The following is a 15,124-nucleotide window of genomic DNA, read 5'->3' on the forward strand; positions in this document are numbered from 1 at the left end:
ACTCCTTCAGCTTCCAGAGGATCCGTTAAGGAGAATTTTGTGCTTTTGATATTTGTTAGCATCAAGCAGAGGGAGGGATGCTTTTGGGGAACAAGGCAAAAAGCAGCAGGTGCATTCAGACTCCTGGCACTTCTTTCCCCTCAGGTTCTCCGGACTCTCGGTACATCCGTGTGGAAACGTGCATGTTCATGATCAAGCTTCCTCAGTACTCATCCCTGGACATCATGCTGGAGAAGCTCCGATACGCCATCCACTACCGGGAGGATCCCCTCAGTGGCTGAGCAGGACGGGGGATGCCTGAGGTGGCCCTGGATTGTTTCATGACTGCTAATGTTGGAAACCCTTCCATTCGCATAAAGACACCTCCTGTAACACTGTGTGATGGCTGGAGGTTAATTTATTTTGTGAACTTTCGTTCCCGTTACGATAATTACTGGAAGACTTACATTTTGTATTTGTAGATTTTGTGGTGGACTGGTTATTTTGCTTCCTTGTTTGTGGAATATTTGTAGGATAGTTTAGTAAAGACCAGTTTGTGTATAATTTAATTTTGAAAACCTTGAAACATGTACATTTCTAATTTTCTAATTCAGAATGCTATTACTCACGCAAACACAACTGAGGATGTTCTGAGGCTGAGAGAATTCCGAGGTAAAGGCTCATAGATCTCTCTCCTGTGAACCATTTCTGAATACAGTGAAGGAATCTGGTGTGGGAGCAGATTGCTGCTGGCTGCCAGCCAGAGCTGGGCACAGCGCTGCCTCTCTCCCAGCTGCAGGACACGCAGGGCTTCTGGCACTTCTTGGGTTTTAGAGCAGAAAACACGCTGCCAAAATGCATGTTTACATTTCCACCATTTTCTTGTAACTTTTTAACTTTAAGCAAGCACACAGGTAGCTGCCACAATTCACGTGGGGTTTCAGCTTGACTCTTCTGATTAGGAAAGTTTATAAGTGAAAGAACCACGAAAAGGAACATAACTCAGCGGCGTTCTTGCCCTAGATGTTCTTGAATGTCTGCTTTGCTTAGTAACAAATAATTTCTTCATTGTAATTAAAATATTAGCAGAAACAAAATGGCTTCTCTCTGTATGGCTTAAGATCTGAGCTTACAATCTGTGACTTTATCCTCTTTCCAAACAAGCTTTCAGAATAATCGGAGAATCACAGTCAGACTCGGAGCAGCCCAGGTTGGAGGAACCTCCTGCCCTGCTGCGGGGACGGGGAGCCTGGCTGAGATGTCCTGTGCCCTGGCCATCCACTGCTGAGGATGCTGCTGTGCCTTGGGGGAAGTTGTACCAGTGAGTGATTGTTCTCACTGTAAAATATTCTTTTCTCGTATCAAGATGAAACCTCTCACAGTGCAGTTGTACCTGTTGTCCCAGCCCTCTCCATGTGGCTCCTTCTGAGGAGAGAGCCTCCACCTCTCTACAGCCACCCTTTCAGTACTGGCATAGTGGAGAGGTCTTGCCTGAGTCTCCTCTGGGGTGAGAAGACCTGACTCCTTTGGGCTCTCCTCTAAGGCAGGATCTTCAGCCCTCTGATGGTCTTTGTGGACCAACTTTGCACCCTTTCCAGTTCGTCCTCATCTGTTGTGACTTACGGAGACCAGAGCTGGGCACAGTACTGCAGGGTGGCCTGATGAGCACTGAGTGAAACTCACAACTCATTTGTACTCAAAAGTGATTGATCTCTGAGAGCAAGTTATCCTAGAAACGTGACACTTGAAAGGAGTACGAGGTGAGGGGCAAGGCACGAAGTTGCTTGTTTGGAAGGTAGAGCTTCTATTGTATAATCACAGATCTTGGTAGGCTATGGAGAGAGAACGGTTCTCGAAGCTTCGGTGTGTCACCAGGTGTGTTCTGCAGTGGTTCCAAAACAGCCCATCAACGTGCACATCTACCTTTGCTCATGTAAAAACAGCGTTGCACTTAATGGGTGCATTTAAAATTAAGGCACTGCTTTGTTAATCACGTCGAGCCAGACCCAAGTGAGAATTACCTGCGTGCTGAGGAACTGAAGAGAACATACTGAAATTACTGCTGTGCTACTCGGCTCGGTGCTATCTGTAAGTTAAGTGCCAGTACTGAGCTACAAGTTATTTATTTTTCTTCCGATGTGCTTGGTGCACATCAACCACATGAGAGGTCGATGATGGTGTGTGTGTAACTGTGCTTCAAGGTGGGTATTATTTGTCTCTTTAGAAGACAGCATACACTAATTTGACTTGTCAGTGGTAATGGGAATTGAAAAAGCTGTATTTATTGTACATTACTGTGAATATTGGGAATGATGAGTGTGTGGTACTGGAAAGATAATGTGCGAGTAAGAGAGAAAAAACCTAAACAAGTGTGTACATTCTTGTTCTTCTGTGAGCGAATGGAAAAATGTGTGTGCAACAGTTGTAGGATAGTTGATGGCATACAGAGTCTCCAACTCCTGTGGTTAGGAAAGCTGTGTTCCCTTCTATGGCGTATGTCCCTTTTCAAAGGAACAGATACATGTAAGAATATTTACTCCTGAATCTTGTCCATTTCCTGGTAGAAGCATACATGTAGCTGAGAAATTAGTCAGAATAAAGACAAACACACTGAGCTTACGGTGATCAAGGGGAAAACTGAGCAGAACAAATGGCTGGAGCTATTTTGCTCCCATTTCAGATGTGCATTCTCAGGCAGGTGCCACAATGAATTGTGAAGAGCATCATCTGACTTTCATGACAGAACTGTTGTTGCTGACAATGAGATGTTTGGAGTTTCTTTCTGATGATTGAATTGCAATTTCTGTGTTGGTTTTAAATCTCCCATTTCAGGCCCTCAGTACTTCAAGTGGACTTGCAAATACCTCACGTGCAGGTGTTTGAGAACTCGGTATGCCAATGGTTCCCAAGGCTCTGATTACAGCTGTAAGATAACTGCTGCTATTGTCTGTCTTCTCCTTCCAAAGAGCACATTTGAAAGGAACATATCTGCATCTTGGCCCTGAAAAGTCTGCTGTAAAGTTACTTGATACGTATTTATTACAATTAATTATTTATGAATACAAATAACAAACTTAATCAATGCTGTTTACACCTTGCTGTGTAAATGAAGCTTCTTATACAGGAAAATTGTCACATGAATAAATAACCTTCACTGACTCTGTTTTTTTTCTGAAGAATGGTGTAAACCCTTCAAGAGGACAAGTTCTTTGTTTTTCAGTTACTAGGAGGGAAGTGCTGCAGTGGTTTAACCGTAGCACAAATGGCCTTTTAATTAAAGCTTTTCTAATCATCATTACTTTCTTGTGCTTTAAATGAACTTGAGATTGTCTGTAATAGGCTTGTTTGTCAAAACAAAGATTGGTTTGTGATTTTTTTATATATACTCAGAATGTAAAGTTATACTAAACAATGGAAAAACTCTGAAGCTGGGTATTAGTTCTAGCTTGGTGTGTGTCCATCTTGGTACCGTACACAGCATTAACCTGTTAAGTGCTCTTGGCCATACAGTGTACACTTGCATAAAGGAGATTCTTAACATCCCTCTAGCTGTATTGTGTCCTTATTTGGGGCTGGAAATTTAAGTAATCCTCCAATGATGATGCTGCCTTCATGATGAGGATTAGAACTACTAGAAATGAAGTTGTAGGCTTTCTGTGTTGAAGTCCACTTTTATAAGTTAATTCACTGTAATTTGTATTTACTTTCACCAGAAATGTAAGTATTTTGAACAAAAGGTAAAGTAAAATGATTGCTAATACTTCTCTTAGTTGAGATAGTTTGCATTATTTCTTAAGCATGAGAAATAGTGCTGTACATGGTGTCAGCTCCATAGTTTTTTTTCCTTTCTTCCTGCTGTTTGAACCAAGGCACCCTATAACCTTTCTCACACAACAGAAGAGCCAGCTTAGCTTCCTTTATCTTAGCGGTTTTCACCAGAAATGCCAGTGCTAGGTTAGTTACCACCTGTTTTTAATACCTTTCTTCTGTATAAATAAATGCTTACAGGTGGTGGAAGTGTTCATGTCTTTGTTTTAGAACTGAGACCACTTCAGCCACCTTTAGTCTTCTCTCTTGCATGCTACTGCTGCCCTGCCCTACAGCAGCACCTAATTACTGCTGCTAATACCAACTGCTGTGCACAGTTAATGACTGTGGGCTTCAGACTAAAGCTATTTTCTAAGGCCTGCCTACTGCAGTCTGTGCATCACCAACTCCCTTACGCTGTGCCAACAGAAGGGATGCTAGCAGCTCTCATAAAGCACGTTGAGAAAGCCCTGCAGATAATACTCATAGGACATAAATTGATGAATGGGCATCGTTAAGCCTGTGGTGATAAAACTGCAGAAGGGTTTGCAGATGCTCTGTGAGGGTGTAATACCACTTAAATTAAGATTTTCAGTGCATAGTGTTTCAGGATAACATTAGGTAAATTTATTACAAGGAGTTTTAAAAAGCATTGACTAATACAGCATTAAAAAGCATTTTACCACACAATCCTGGGATTAGAGCTCATCCACTAATGAAGTCATGATCCCCCCTGCCCTCAGCCCTTCAGGTAACAAACTGGAAAGTGCAGCTGCCTTCTGTGCTGTGGGGTCCATCCAGATCTGCTACGGTACAAGAGGAAGCTGCAAGGTAGCAGTAGCACCCTGTCCCCCTCTTCTAGCTGCTCACTACTCCAAACAGCTAGATTCAACGTGCCCACAGACCAGCCCCCCTCACAGCACTGGGTGCTCCCCAATACACCAGCACAGAGCATTGCACAGAGGGCTCTGACAAGATACTGCTTCCCCCTTGTCCCCCACCTCATCCTGGCTGAGAGCTTGCTTTGCTTTTCTTCATAGCATTGCTGCCTTCAGAATAACTAGCACTGTGCAAGCAGGAAACATGCCTAGAGATGAGTATGACAAAAGAAATTCTCTTCAGTGGATGCTGCAAAAAGCTAGTATGGAAACAGGGATGATGTGGTTCCCTAAGGAGAAGCATATGAGCAAATACATATTTTAGGAAGTTGCTAGTGTTGATCACAGAAGTAGAAACCTGTAGTATACACTCACAAATTGAAAAATACATATATAAAATGATAACTGCCCATAAAAATTTAAATTCATATAAAGTTTTCAATGACATGGCAATATAGCAATTACTTGCGTTCGGATAAATAAGTACTAGAGTGCATAGTGGAGCGCGTAGAGTGCTAGGTAAGTTTTTCATATGTGGTGGATCACTCTTCCTCTGGGTAGCCAGACACAGGACCCTGGGGCTTTGCCTAAAAAGGAGGGGGGATTAAAAAAAAAAAAAAAAAAAAGCTGCTTTCAAGAGTTATTAGCTAAAGAACTATTGATAAAAACCTTGCTGAAGCAGGAAGGACTGCAAGTAGCTCAGTCAACAGTCATCACAAAACCAGGCAAATGTATCCATCTCACCTAGGCACCGACTGGAGGGCTAACTGCTAGGAAACATTTGCTCTTCCTAAGCAGTGCCATTCAGCAGAATGAGCCAAGCAAGCAGCAAACAATTCAGGAGCACCTAAACGCTTTCTAACATTCATACACTGAAAGACAGGAGAGCTATCTGTTGTACTCTGAAGCAGTGCAGGACATGGAGCAAAGCACCAACCTCCTATCAGGTTCTGGCTGCCTTACCTTCACCTTCCTGTTCCTGAAGCCAACTGGAACATCTGACATCCCCGGATTCCTTCCTCCTTCACTTCTGATGCTGTAGAAGAAAAGCAGGGATGCTTTCAGATGAAGCAAGTCTACTGACTCCAGCCCTGTCACTGCTGAATAAGCAGTCCCTCCACACGAGAAGTTTAGAAGCTCTAGGAGGAAGCCCTGCATTCCTCTGAATCTGAAGGCAGTTGTAGCAGAAGAGCCGACTCCTCTGCTCAATTGCCCTTAGGCATTTCAGTAACACACATGTACAGTAGATTCAAAAAAAGACCACATGTGATTCAGCCTACTGATAATTCAAGGTAGATTAAGCAGCAAAGAAAGTAAGTGTTGAGGCATGAAGGCACTATGATTTCTGCCTTTGCAGCAGCACAGTTCCCTCACTGTTTAGGGCAGGCCTAGAGCAGCCACTGGACGCTAAAGGCCACACCTCAGCAAGCAAGGCAGTACCTTGGTTGGACTGGAGAAGTTCTGGACAAGCTGGACGTGAAGGTTTCTGAATGAAGGTTCTGAGTAGGTCTCACACGTGGTGTTGCCCCACCAGCAGGTTCACCTGCACCTCTGTTCTTCAGCCTCCCCTCATTACCAGCCACCTTCCTCGGCTTCCCTCTGGAGTTCAGGGCATCACCAGTTCTCATGGTACCAGAAGAGGTCAATGGTGCATTCCTGCCATTTGCTGCATTACTCAGTGCCCTGTTTCCTCGAGCAGGACAACTGAGCCTCTGCTGCCCAAAGCCTTCTATGCACCGAGGAGAAACATCTCCTGAGGGAAAATAACAAAGGGGAACTTAATAGGAAAGTAAAAGCAACATCCATCCAGATAGAACCACACCTAACTTCCATTCAAGCAGTATAGGACTTCAAAAAAGAAATTTCTCAGGATACTGTATTTCAGACATTTACTCTTTCTTGCACAGAACTAGAACAATGGTAGAAGGTAGAATGCTTACATTTTGGAGACAGAAAAGGCTAAGAACATCTATTCAGCTCGGAACGCAAACAATGTCCCTGCAAGTGAAAAGGAAAGCAACACACCAAGTCTATTTTGCCCACACCTTGATGCCTGATTCGCCTCCGAGCCAGCTCTGGTGATTCTCTTCTCTCTCTGTTGTCTCGAGGAGATGGTGGCTGCTGTGATGGAAAGTTGTCTGCTGGGTTGGCTGTGGCTGGACGCAAGTCACATTGATCCTAAAGCAAACCATTAATTTGAGTATTGAATGACAGCCATTCAAATTTATTCTTGTAAAAACATTGCAGAGCATTGCCCTTCAAGAAGATTAAGGTTATTAGGGATTTGCTTTTTAGAAGAGGCAGATACTGGCTTGCTGACCCCCACTTTCTCTTACACACACAACCTAGGAATAGTTACTTACTATCACAGGCCCTAAGGAAAGAAATGGAACTGCCATCACCAGCCAGAGCTGCTAAACACAGCCACCCTGCACCTGGGGTACTGCTGCCAGCCAACCAACAAACACTGTTCTGCCTCACACATAGAGATCACTACAGAGCAAGTGTCAAGCATGTGGCAAGCAGCCCTGAGCTACTGTCACTGTAAGTCTGATCAGGTTCCCAGTATCACCCTGACAGCAGTTGCCTACCTCTTCCCTTACCTACACAGGTTACAGCTTTGTGCTCCACTCCCACTTCAGCTGCGATTCACACAGCCTGGTTTCAGTGTGACTCCAACATGTAAACCAAGCATTCATATTGTGTAATCTCATGGCCCTTTCTTTAGTTTTCACTGAAGAACTTTTAAAGCAATTGTTCTTTTTTTCCCCACTAGGAGCCCCAGCATACCACAACAGCTTAGCTGTTACCAATAGGGTTTATTTAGGAAGGTCTGATAGAGGGAACAGTTACAGGGGTTCCACTCCAGCAGGACACAGAACTTGGCAAACTTCTTGAACTAGACGTAACAGCACAGATTGAGCTCTGTTTATTACCTGATGATGAAAAAGTATCTCCTCTTCTAGTTGGATGCCACAAAATTCACAGGGAATGATAATGTTTCCTTCTTCCTGGACAGCTGGGTACCAGGATGAATAATCAGACCTACAGCTGTTGTACTCAACATCATGCAGACTGTCATGTTTTTGTGGATCCAGAGAACTTCTTTTACTGAAGGAGGCAAAGGCACTTGCTGGGTTACAACCTGTCTGTTAAGCAAGTGACACAGAAAAGTCAGCTATCTCATTTAGCACACACCAGTTTTAAAATTAATGCTGAGCAAAGATAAAATTACTAGATTTTAACTGTATCACTGAGCAAACACTGCACCTTTGTTTGGTCACAGTAACAAACAAGTCTTAACTGCAAGCTCCTAGATACAATACAAAGAGGTACTAAACCTGATGAAGAATCAGATCTTCAGCAGGGTAGAGCTCCTCACAAAACTCACACGGCAACATGATCTCATCACCTGCAAAGCAATAATGGTTATATCCTCTACCATAAACAGCCTGGCTGCATTTGGATCAACTTAGATTCAAAATTGCTAAGCAGTCAACTCCTGTTCTGTAGCACAGAACAGCACCCAAAGCAAAAGCTAAGGTAATAGTTACTGTAATCCCACTTGTTGAGTTTTGCAAGTAAATCCATATCACCCAGAGAGAGAACAATGTTTTGGGGTCAATGGTTTGGTACAAAAGCCTATTAAAGTCTCAGATAAATCCCTTCGTACCATTTTCCCTTTCAAGTTAAATTGACACTTCAGGTCTCTTGCAGACATTGAATAAACATGATGGGAAGGCAGGAAGGAAGTTTGTTGTTACAAATCCCAAACCACTGATGAGCACAGTGTTTTTTGTTTCTAAAGGTACACCAGTGTTTCATTTAGAGCTGAAGGCATTTTTTCATCCCTGGAATAATATCAGTACTTATCCTCGTGTCGTTCTAAACAGTTATGAGTTGAAAAGAATTTCTGGATGAACATATCAAGGTCAGAGCTCCACTACACCTTTTAATCCTTTCTCCCCTGCCATCTTGCCTTTACTTCTGTTCAAAGTGGTATTACTGTTTTTTTTGAGGGAACAGAAGACAAATTTCAAGGAAGAAATGGCATGCCTAAGCTATTATTAATTATTTAACAATTATTTAGAGGGAGTCTCAAAGAGCTTCACTTTGATCTACTTAGATGACCTTTGACACTCTGAATCCAAGAATCCTCTTTGTCTCTCAAACTTAAAGAAAAACAACAACAACCAGCACTTATACTTACATTTAATGTGGTTTGAAGTGTTCAAAGACAGTAAAGAGTCATAAGGAAAGGTATTTGAGTTGTCTGTTTCATTGGGAAAGGAAGATGGCACAAACTCTTTGGCATAGTGGTTTTCCCAGGCGTCCCTGTGAATCTCTGCTGCAGTATTATTGCGAGGATTATTCTCATTCTGAAGGCTAAGAGCCAACATGTGGTCTAAATTGGCATTCTGCTCTTCATAAAGTGAGTTAGTGCTTTTATTTCTCTCCAGCTGCTCCAGTCCATACTCTTCAAAAGATGAATATAAATTTTAGGTAATGTTAAACCTACAACAATTACTTAAGCACATTATTCTAGTTCACCAAGAGGGTTTCACATGTGGACACTCGTGGAGTTCATTATTTCAAAGCCTAGGAAACTCCCTGTATCAAATTGGGAAGAAGGAAAACATTCATCCTATTTTTGTTTGTAACAACAAAAAAAAGGGAGAAAAAGAAAAGAAAAAGTTGTTCCCCTTACACAAGCATTATCCAGTAAAGAAGTTCTGTATCCTACCTTATGAACAAGGTTCAATTCTAATTCTGTCATCTACTCCTTCCTGAAGGCTGGAACTTTTCAGCCTTGACTCTTTAATATATGAGTAGGAAAACTAATTTCTTTTAACGATACTACATTGACAAATGGGGATTATACACATACAGAAGAAGATGACGAAATATTTCCTGGTAGTAGAGTTATACATAAAATAAGCAAACAACAACAGCAACAACAAAAAACACAGCTTCAAAACAGGGCCCAAGATTGAACTGATGATGTCTAGAGGAAGGCTAACTCCTCCCCATGCTGGCATATTTCAAATACCTCCAGCATGTCATTCCTCTCAATTATATAAGAACTTTAAAGAAAACTTACACATGTATGAAAATCTTATTATGAACATTCTTTAGAATTCAGTACAAGTGGACAAGTTACAGTTCTCCAAGCATTTAGCTTCATTAACTAACCCCAGAAGTTATTTCTGCAAGCCAGGCAGTCTTTTATGGCAAAGACTGTAATGTAGTACTTTGCAGTGTCAAACCCTCCGAGTGGCCCCCAACAGAAAGCAGACACACGTCCAGCACAGAGCTCATGGAAAGGGCATGTCTTAAATGTGACACGACCCTCTGCACGTGGAGGTGGGAGATTAGAGGCTTATGAGCAAGCAGGGCGTTTATAATAGTCTCATCTATGTCCAGACAGGCTGTTACTGCAGAAATGCTCAGCACTGCATATGTGAACCACATACAGATCTTACCTAGCCTTCCACTTAAAGGAAGAGTGGAGTTGCTAAATAAAAATCAAAAGAATTTGAAGTGAGCAAACAATTCCAGTGTCCTTTTTAAGGTAGATACTTGTTGAGGTGATAGCACAGGCGACGTACTGGGCTTTCGTCACACCAGCTACCTCAGCAGTTCTCCATTTAGGTTCATACTTCACAGCCCTGTTCCACATAGTGCCACACTTTCTGCCTCTAAGCTTTTCTTAGTTCCACATAAATCTTTTAGTTGGATCACTCAGCTAACATTAGACTCAAAATGAGTTATTACTTTCATCTCTACCTTACCTTGATTTTGATTTCTTTGTGTTCTCGAAACATTTCTTCTGCTCATGTCCTTAAGTGCTCCGTCTCCTACGCAGCCGCTATAGATCTGCCTTTCTAGTGCCCTGGGCATCCTCCACAAAGGCCCAGCACGGTTATCTGATCTTAGCTGGTTTCTAATGTCTCGCAGGGCGTGCAGACCTGCGCCCTCTCCCTCAAAGCGAGGCACTGTTTTGTTTACTCGCTTCGCCTCTTTCCCACAGACTTGGGGATGCTCCTTCAGATCTTTTACCATTACGTTAAGGCCACAGCCACTGCACATCTCAGTCCTAGCTCCGCAGTAACTTTCATGATCCTGAAGCTTATTGAATGTAAGCTGGATGTCACAGTGCTGGCAGACTGCAGGACGCAAAGGGCACGCCAGTGTCTAAAAAAAGAAGAAGGGATTATTCTTCACACACGGAAGACAGAGGCAAAGGTAGATGGAGGTTCTCACTTTACTTTAGTTGAGCTTGCTATTGTTTCTCTAGCGAGATACAAAGCTACACCGAAGAGCAGTCTGAAATAAAATACTATACAAGAAACATAAGAACGATACATTGTGTAACCTGTGTAGTCAGAAAGCTGTCAGCTGAAGCACTGCTAGTGTCCAAAACATTCCTTTTACATCTGTAATGCTTTAACAGCTGGTTCACACAGTGCTTCTTAAAGCTAGTTTTTAAGAAGCATTCTTCACAGCCACATTTAGGCACTGCTAAAAGACATATTAGTGTGTGCTATACCAGCTAGCAGACTTGCAGCACATTTTCCACTCGCTCTTCACCCTACACTGAAGCTAAATATATATATAATACTTGTTATAATTGAAGATGCTGCAATAGCACATCACCACTTTGGAAACACAAGTACTTCACAAACTTCCAGCATAAACTACTTGTAGTGTTTCGGACTGGGTGTATCTTCAAAGAAAAAACTGTTTTATTTCCTCATCAATGAGCAGATCTGCATGGCACTTCCAGAGTCTTTCACTGAGCCCCAAGGAAAATAAATAAAGGAATTTATAACAAGGTTGGCTGTGGCAGCAGAGAACTGCATTCCAGAACCCAAAAAATCCCTCTGTGCTCCAGGGTAGTTTATTTCACAAGGTGTTTTAAAGATGTCTGTTTGGACACAAGTTATTAAAACTCATAACAATAGCAGCAGATACAAAAATGAATAACATTAGCTGATTTTTTTTTTTTTTTTTTTTTTTTTTTTTTTTTTTTTTGAGTTAATAATTGTATTCTGTACTTCTGAGGTCCTTTGCCACTTTTCATCTTGATCACTAACAAGAATCAAATTACTAATTATCATAGATAATGCTTTGATAGGAGGGCTTGAGCAAGCAGTTTCCCACAACTTCTTTCATAGAACTTGAATTTAGAAAGCATTAAATAAAAGGGATGCAGACTGGAATCCAGGTCTTGGCTGACAGAAGGACTCAAGGAACAGCACTTGGAAATACCATGCAGAATCTCCCAAGTGTGTATAAATATAAGGTACACCAACCTCGTGATCCTCCAAGAGGCTTTTTTCAACCTTCATACTGCACTTGCAGGTAACCTACAATAAACAGACCTCATTAGATCAGATGTCACAGAAATCAGCAACTTTAGGGGAGAAGTGTTGCCATCACCTGCACATGTTCAGAATCAACATGGTTCTTCATCTCAGCCTTTGGGACTGATTCATTGCAGTAATGGCAGACTTCAAGATTTCTGCTACAGTGGATTTCGTGAATGGTGAAGTTAGCAGCAGGAATATCCTTTTTGCTATGAGAAAATCACAGAGATCACTTCTCAGAAAACAACCTGACAACAATTTTAAGTAATTGTTTTTAAAGAAAAACTGCTAAGAAGGCTTTCTACAATTCTCCTGTTTAGAGAGCCAAGGAAAGAGGAGAGACAAAGAAAAGACAAGCCCAACCAGTGTTCCTATGTAGTCACAATGCAATCTATATATATTGCAGAGCTCACAATTTATCTTAAGGCAGCCTGAAGGTTCAAGGTTGATCCATTTCTTCATGTGAAAGAAAAATATAACAGCATACACATGTTATCATCAACTTCAACAGACTTATCTGAAAAAATAAAAAATTTCCTCCCCAAAACAACTTGGCTCTACCACTGTCCAGCACTGCTCTGCTTGGAAAAACCAAATAAACAACTCTGTTATGCCGGATCTTTACCTTCACTGCCTATTGCGTTGTGTCCTTCCCTGCCACAAAGTAAAAACACTGCAGGTACCAAGAAGTGAACACCTGGCCAAGCAGTGTGACCCAGCAGCAGCATGTGAACTGCATGTACTTCTGGCAAACAAACCAGACTAATGCTGAAAGAAACAGTTCAGATTTCAGTGTCTCTCTTAGAAAAAAAATGTGTGTTCAGCTGCTAATATTTAATATGCAACTTCTGAAAACCACATCATTATCAGTAGACATATGACCAATGCTGGAGCTCCTGAAGAGAGCTAGCTTATCAAAGAGACACAAGTGCCACATCAACATGTACATACTGACTATGTTTACATCCCTGCCTCCTAAAAACCTGTGTCAAGAAAAGCTTTGAATCACATCCTCCGTGTCTACCTCACTGCAAATCAAGCTTTTGTTTTTACTGGACTGCTGTGGTAGCTGCCCGGTAATTCAGGAACTCAAGTAATGGTTGGGAAAACTTCGTTATAACCCATTAATACTTGGAGAAGGGGGAAAGGGGGAGGGGAAGAAAAACCCAACCGTTTCTAGAGAGAGTTGTTCGTTGACTCATAGCTTCTAACATTTCGTAGCACCCCAAGGCGATGTTATCACCCACCCCATCCCGCCGCCAGGTCTCGGCCCTTACCAGTTGCCACACAGCTGGGTCTGCACCTCCGTGACTGCAGCCATGGCCGCGCTCCGCTCGGGAATCGAAAGTGACAACACAGGCAGTTTCACTTCTGCTTGCTGGGGAGCCGCCCCCAACGGCTGCGCTCCCAGCAGCCGCCCCGGAGCTCTGCCTGGCAACAGCACTTTGCGCTCAGCGATCCGTCCCGGGGCACCGCGCCTCAGCGGCGGCCGGCGGCTTCTTCTTTCAGCTCCGGACCGGAACAGTCTGCGCCTCCCGGGGACGGCAAGGAGAGCCCTGCTCACCGCAGCGGAGCGGGGAGGCGAAAAAGCGATGAAGGAAGCGGCCCGGCAAGAGTTAACGACCAAACAGCCCGCACACCGCGCACCACAACCCGCCGACACCGGGCCCGGCCCCGCGCTTCCTACCGGCCTCTTCACGCCCGCCCCCTTCGCCCCCTCCCCCCTTCTCCTATTGGCCAGCAGGGAGCCGTTCCGCGAGCCGATTGGGTGAGGCGGTTGCCGCTCACCGGTTAAACGGCCCTCTGCCCCGCTCGGCACCGATTGGCTGACGCAGACGTCACCGGGCAGCGGGGCGGTGCGGCCTGGGATGGGGCTGTGAGCGCGGGGCTCCGTCAGTTGTTTGTTTGTATTTCCTCCTCCAAGGAAAGCAGCTGCTTCCGGAAGCGCCCCAACCTGGGCCGGTCCACAGCTCCATCGGTGCTCGGAGCACTGGGTGTCCCCAGGGATGGGGCACCACCACCTCACTGTGCAGTGCCTCACTGCCCTCAGTGCAAACAACTTTTTTCTTCTACCCAGTCTAAATCTCCCCTCTTTCAGTTTGAAACCGTGTCACCTTGTCCTGATTTCAAAAACCTTATCTCCTACTTATGCAGGAAAAGGTCCCACATCTTTACTGCGGTCTCGGGACACGCCTGGCAGCAGCCAAGCACAAGCACAGAGCTGCTGGGACTGAACGGTGTGCAGCTGCAGATGGTGCAGCGCAAAGTCAGCACTGACATGCAAGCCATCACAGCAAGGGCCCAGCTGGGCTCAGGCACTGCTTCCTAAGTAATGCCTCACCTTGCCTCTTCCAAAGCCAAAAGCAAACAAATGGGCATTGGCACAAAGGCAACCACGGCTCCTGATCTCTTGCCAAGACCGCTCTGCAATCCGCTTACAGCACAGCCCAGAAGCTGCTCACAAAGGACACACATGTGCTTGTGCTCAGTTTGTCCCACCCACACTTGGCCTGGCAGGGGGAAACTCAAAGCTATAAGCTGCAGAAAGCCCTCAACTGTGGGACTGAAGCAGAACCAGCCAGGGTAGGGTTATAAGAAAGGGATGGACTCTTCAGCACTGTCTGTTGTTATAAGACAAGGGGAAATGGTTTCAGACTAAAAAAGGGGAGATTTAGATTTGGATATAAGAAAGAAGATGTTTACGATGGGGTGGTGAGGCAAGGCACAGGGTGCCCAGAGAGCTGGTGGTGCTCCATCCCTGCACACAGCCATGGTCAGAGGACAGGGCTGTGAGCACTGCTGGAGCTGTGGGTGTCCCTGTGCACTGCAGGCAGTGGGAGCAGACAGCCTTTAAGAGCCCTTTCCAACTCAAACCATTCTACGATTGTATGAACGAAATAAAATCAGTCTAACCCATCAGTGTACACACTGGCGCTAAGTTAACATTCACACTTCACCAGGCGGAACCGAGGAACCAACGGCCACATCAACGCACCAGCCCAAGGACCCTCACACGAAGATGAGGGGAGCAAGTGCTCCCAGAGATATAAGACCCTAACTTAGCATAAAGCAACTAAAGCCGCACGGCAG

General features: G+C 44.1%; 2 protein-coding genes across 8 annotated transcripts in view; one reads left to right on the forward strand and one right to left on the reverse strand.

Annotated features, from left to right (window-relative positions):
* Positions 1 to 3,522, forward strand: part of HECTD4 (HECT domain E3 ubiquitin protein ligase 4) — a 66,427-nt gene extending 62,905 nt beyond the window's left edge. For all 7 annotated transcript variants that reach the window (XM_052691331.1, XM_052691333.1, XM_052691334.1 and 4 more), the window contains one exon: positions 145 to 3,522. In XM_052691331.1, the coding sequence (XP_052547291.1) occupies positions 145 to 281 (137 nt within the window). In that variant the 3' untranslated portion in view covers positions 282 to 3,522. The remainder of the gene's footprint in view (positions 1 to 144) is intronic.
* Positions 3,523 to 4,390: 868 nt separating this feature from the next.
* TRAFD1 (TRAF-type zinc finger domain containing 1) lies at positions 4,391 to 13,740 on the reverse strand. Its single transcript, XM_052691340.1, has 11 exons — positions 13,312 to 13,740; positions 12,108 to 12,243; positions 11,981 to 12,034; positions 10,457 to 10,859; positions 8,875 to 9,141; positions 8,006 to 8,076; positions 7,601 to 7,813; positions 6,710 to 6,842; positions 6,105 to 6,417; positions 5,628 to 5,700; positions 4,391 to 5,251 (listed from the first exon to the last, which is right to left on the reverse strand). The coding sequence occupies exons 1-11, from the start codon at positions 13,353 to 13,355 to the stop codon at positions 5,207 to 5,209; spliced, it is 1,752 nt and encodes a 583-aa protein (XP_052547300.1). The 5' UTR covers positions 13,356 to 13,740; the 3' UTR covers positions 4,391 to 5,206.
* Between the last annotated feature and the right edge of the window lie 1,384 nt (positions 13,741 to 15,124).

Source organism: Tympanuchus pallidicinctus, unplaced genomic scaffold (assembly GCF_026119805.1).
Source record: "Tympanuchus pallidicinctus isolate F22 unplaced genomic scaffold, pur_lepc_1.0 scaffold28, whole genome shotgun sequence".
In the NCBI taxonomy this organism is placed as follows: Eukaryota; Metazoa; Chordata; class Aves; order Galliformes; family Phasianidae; genus Tympanuchus; species Tympanuchus pallidicinctus.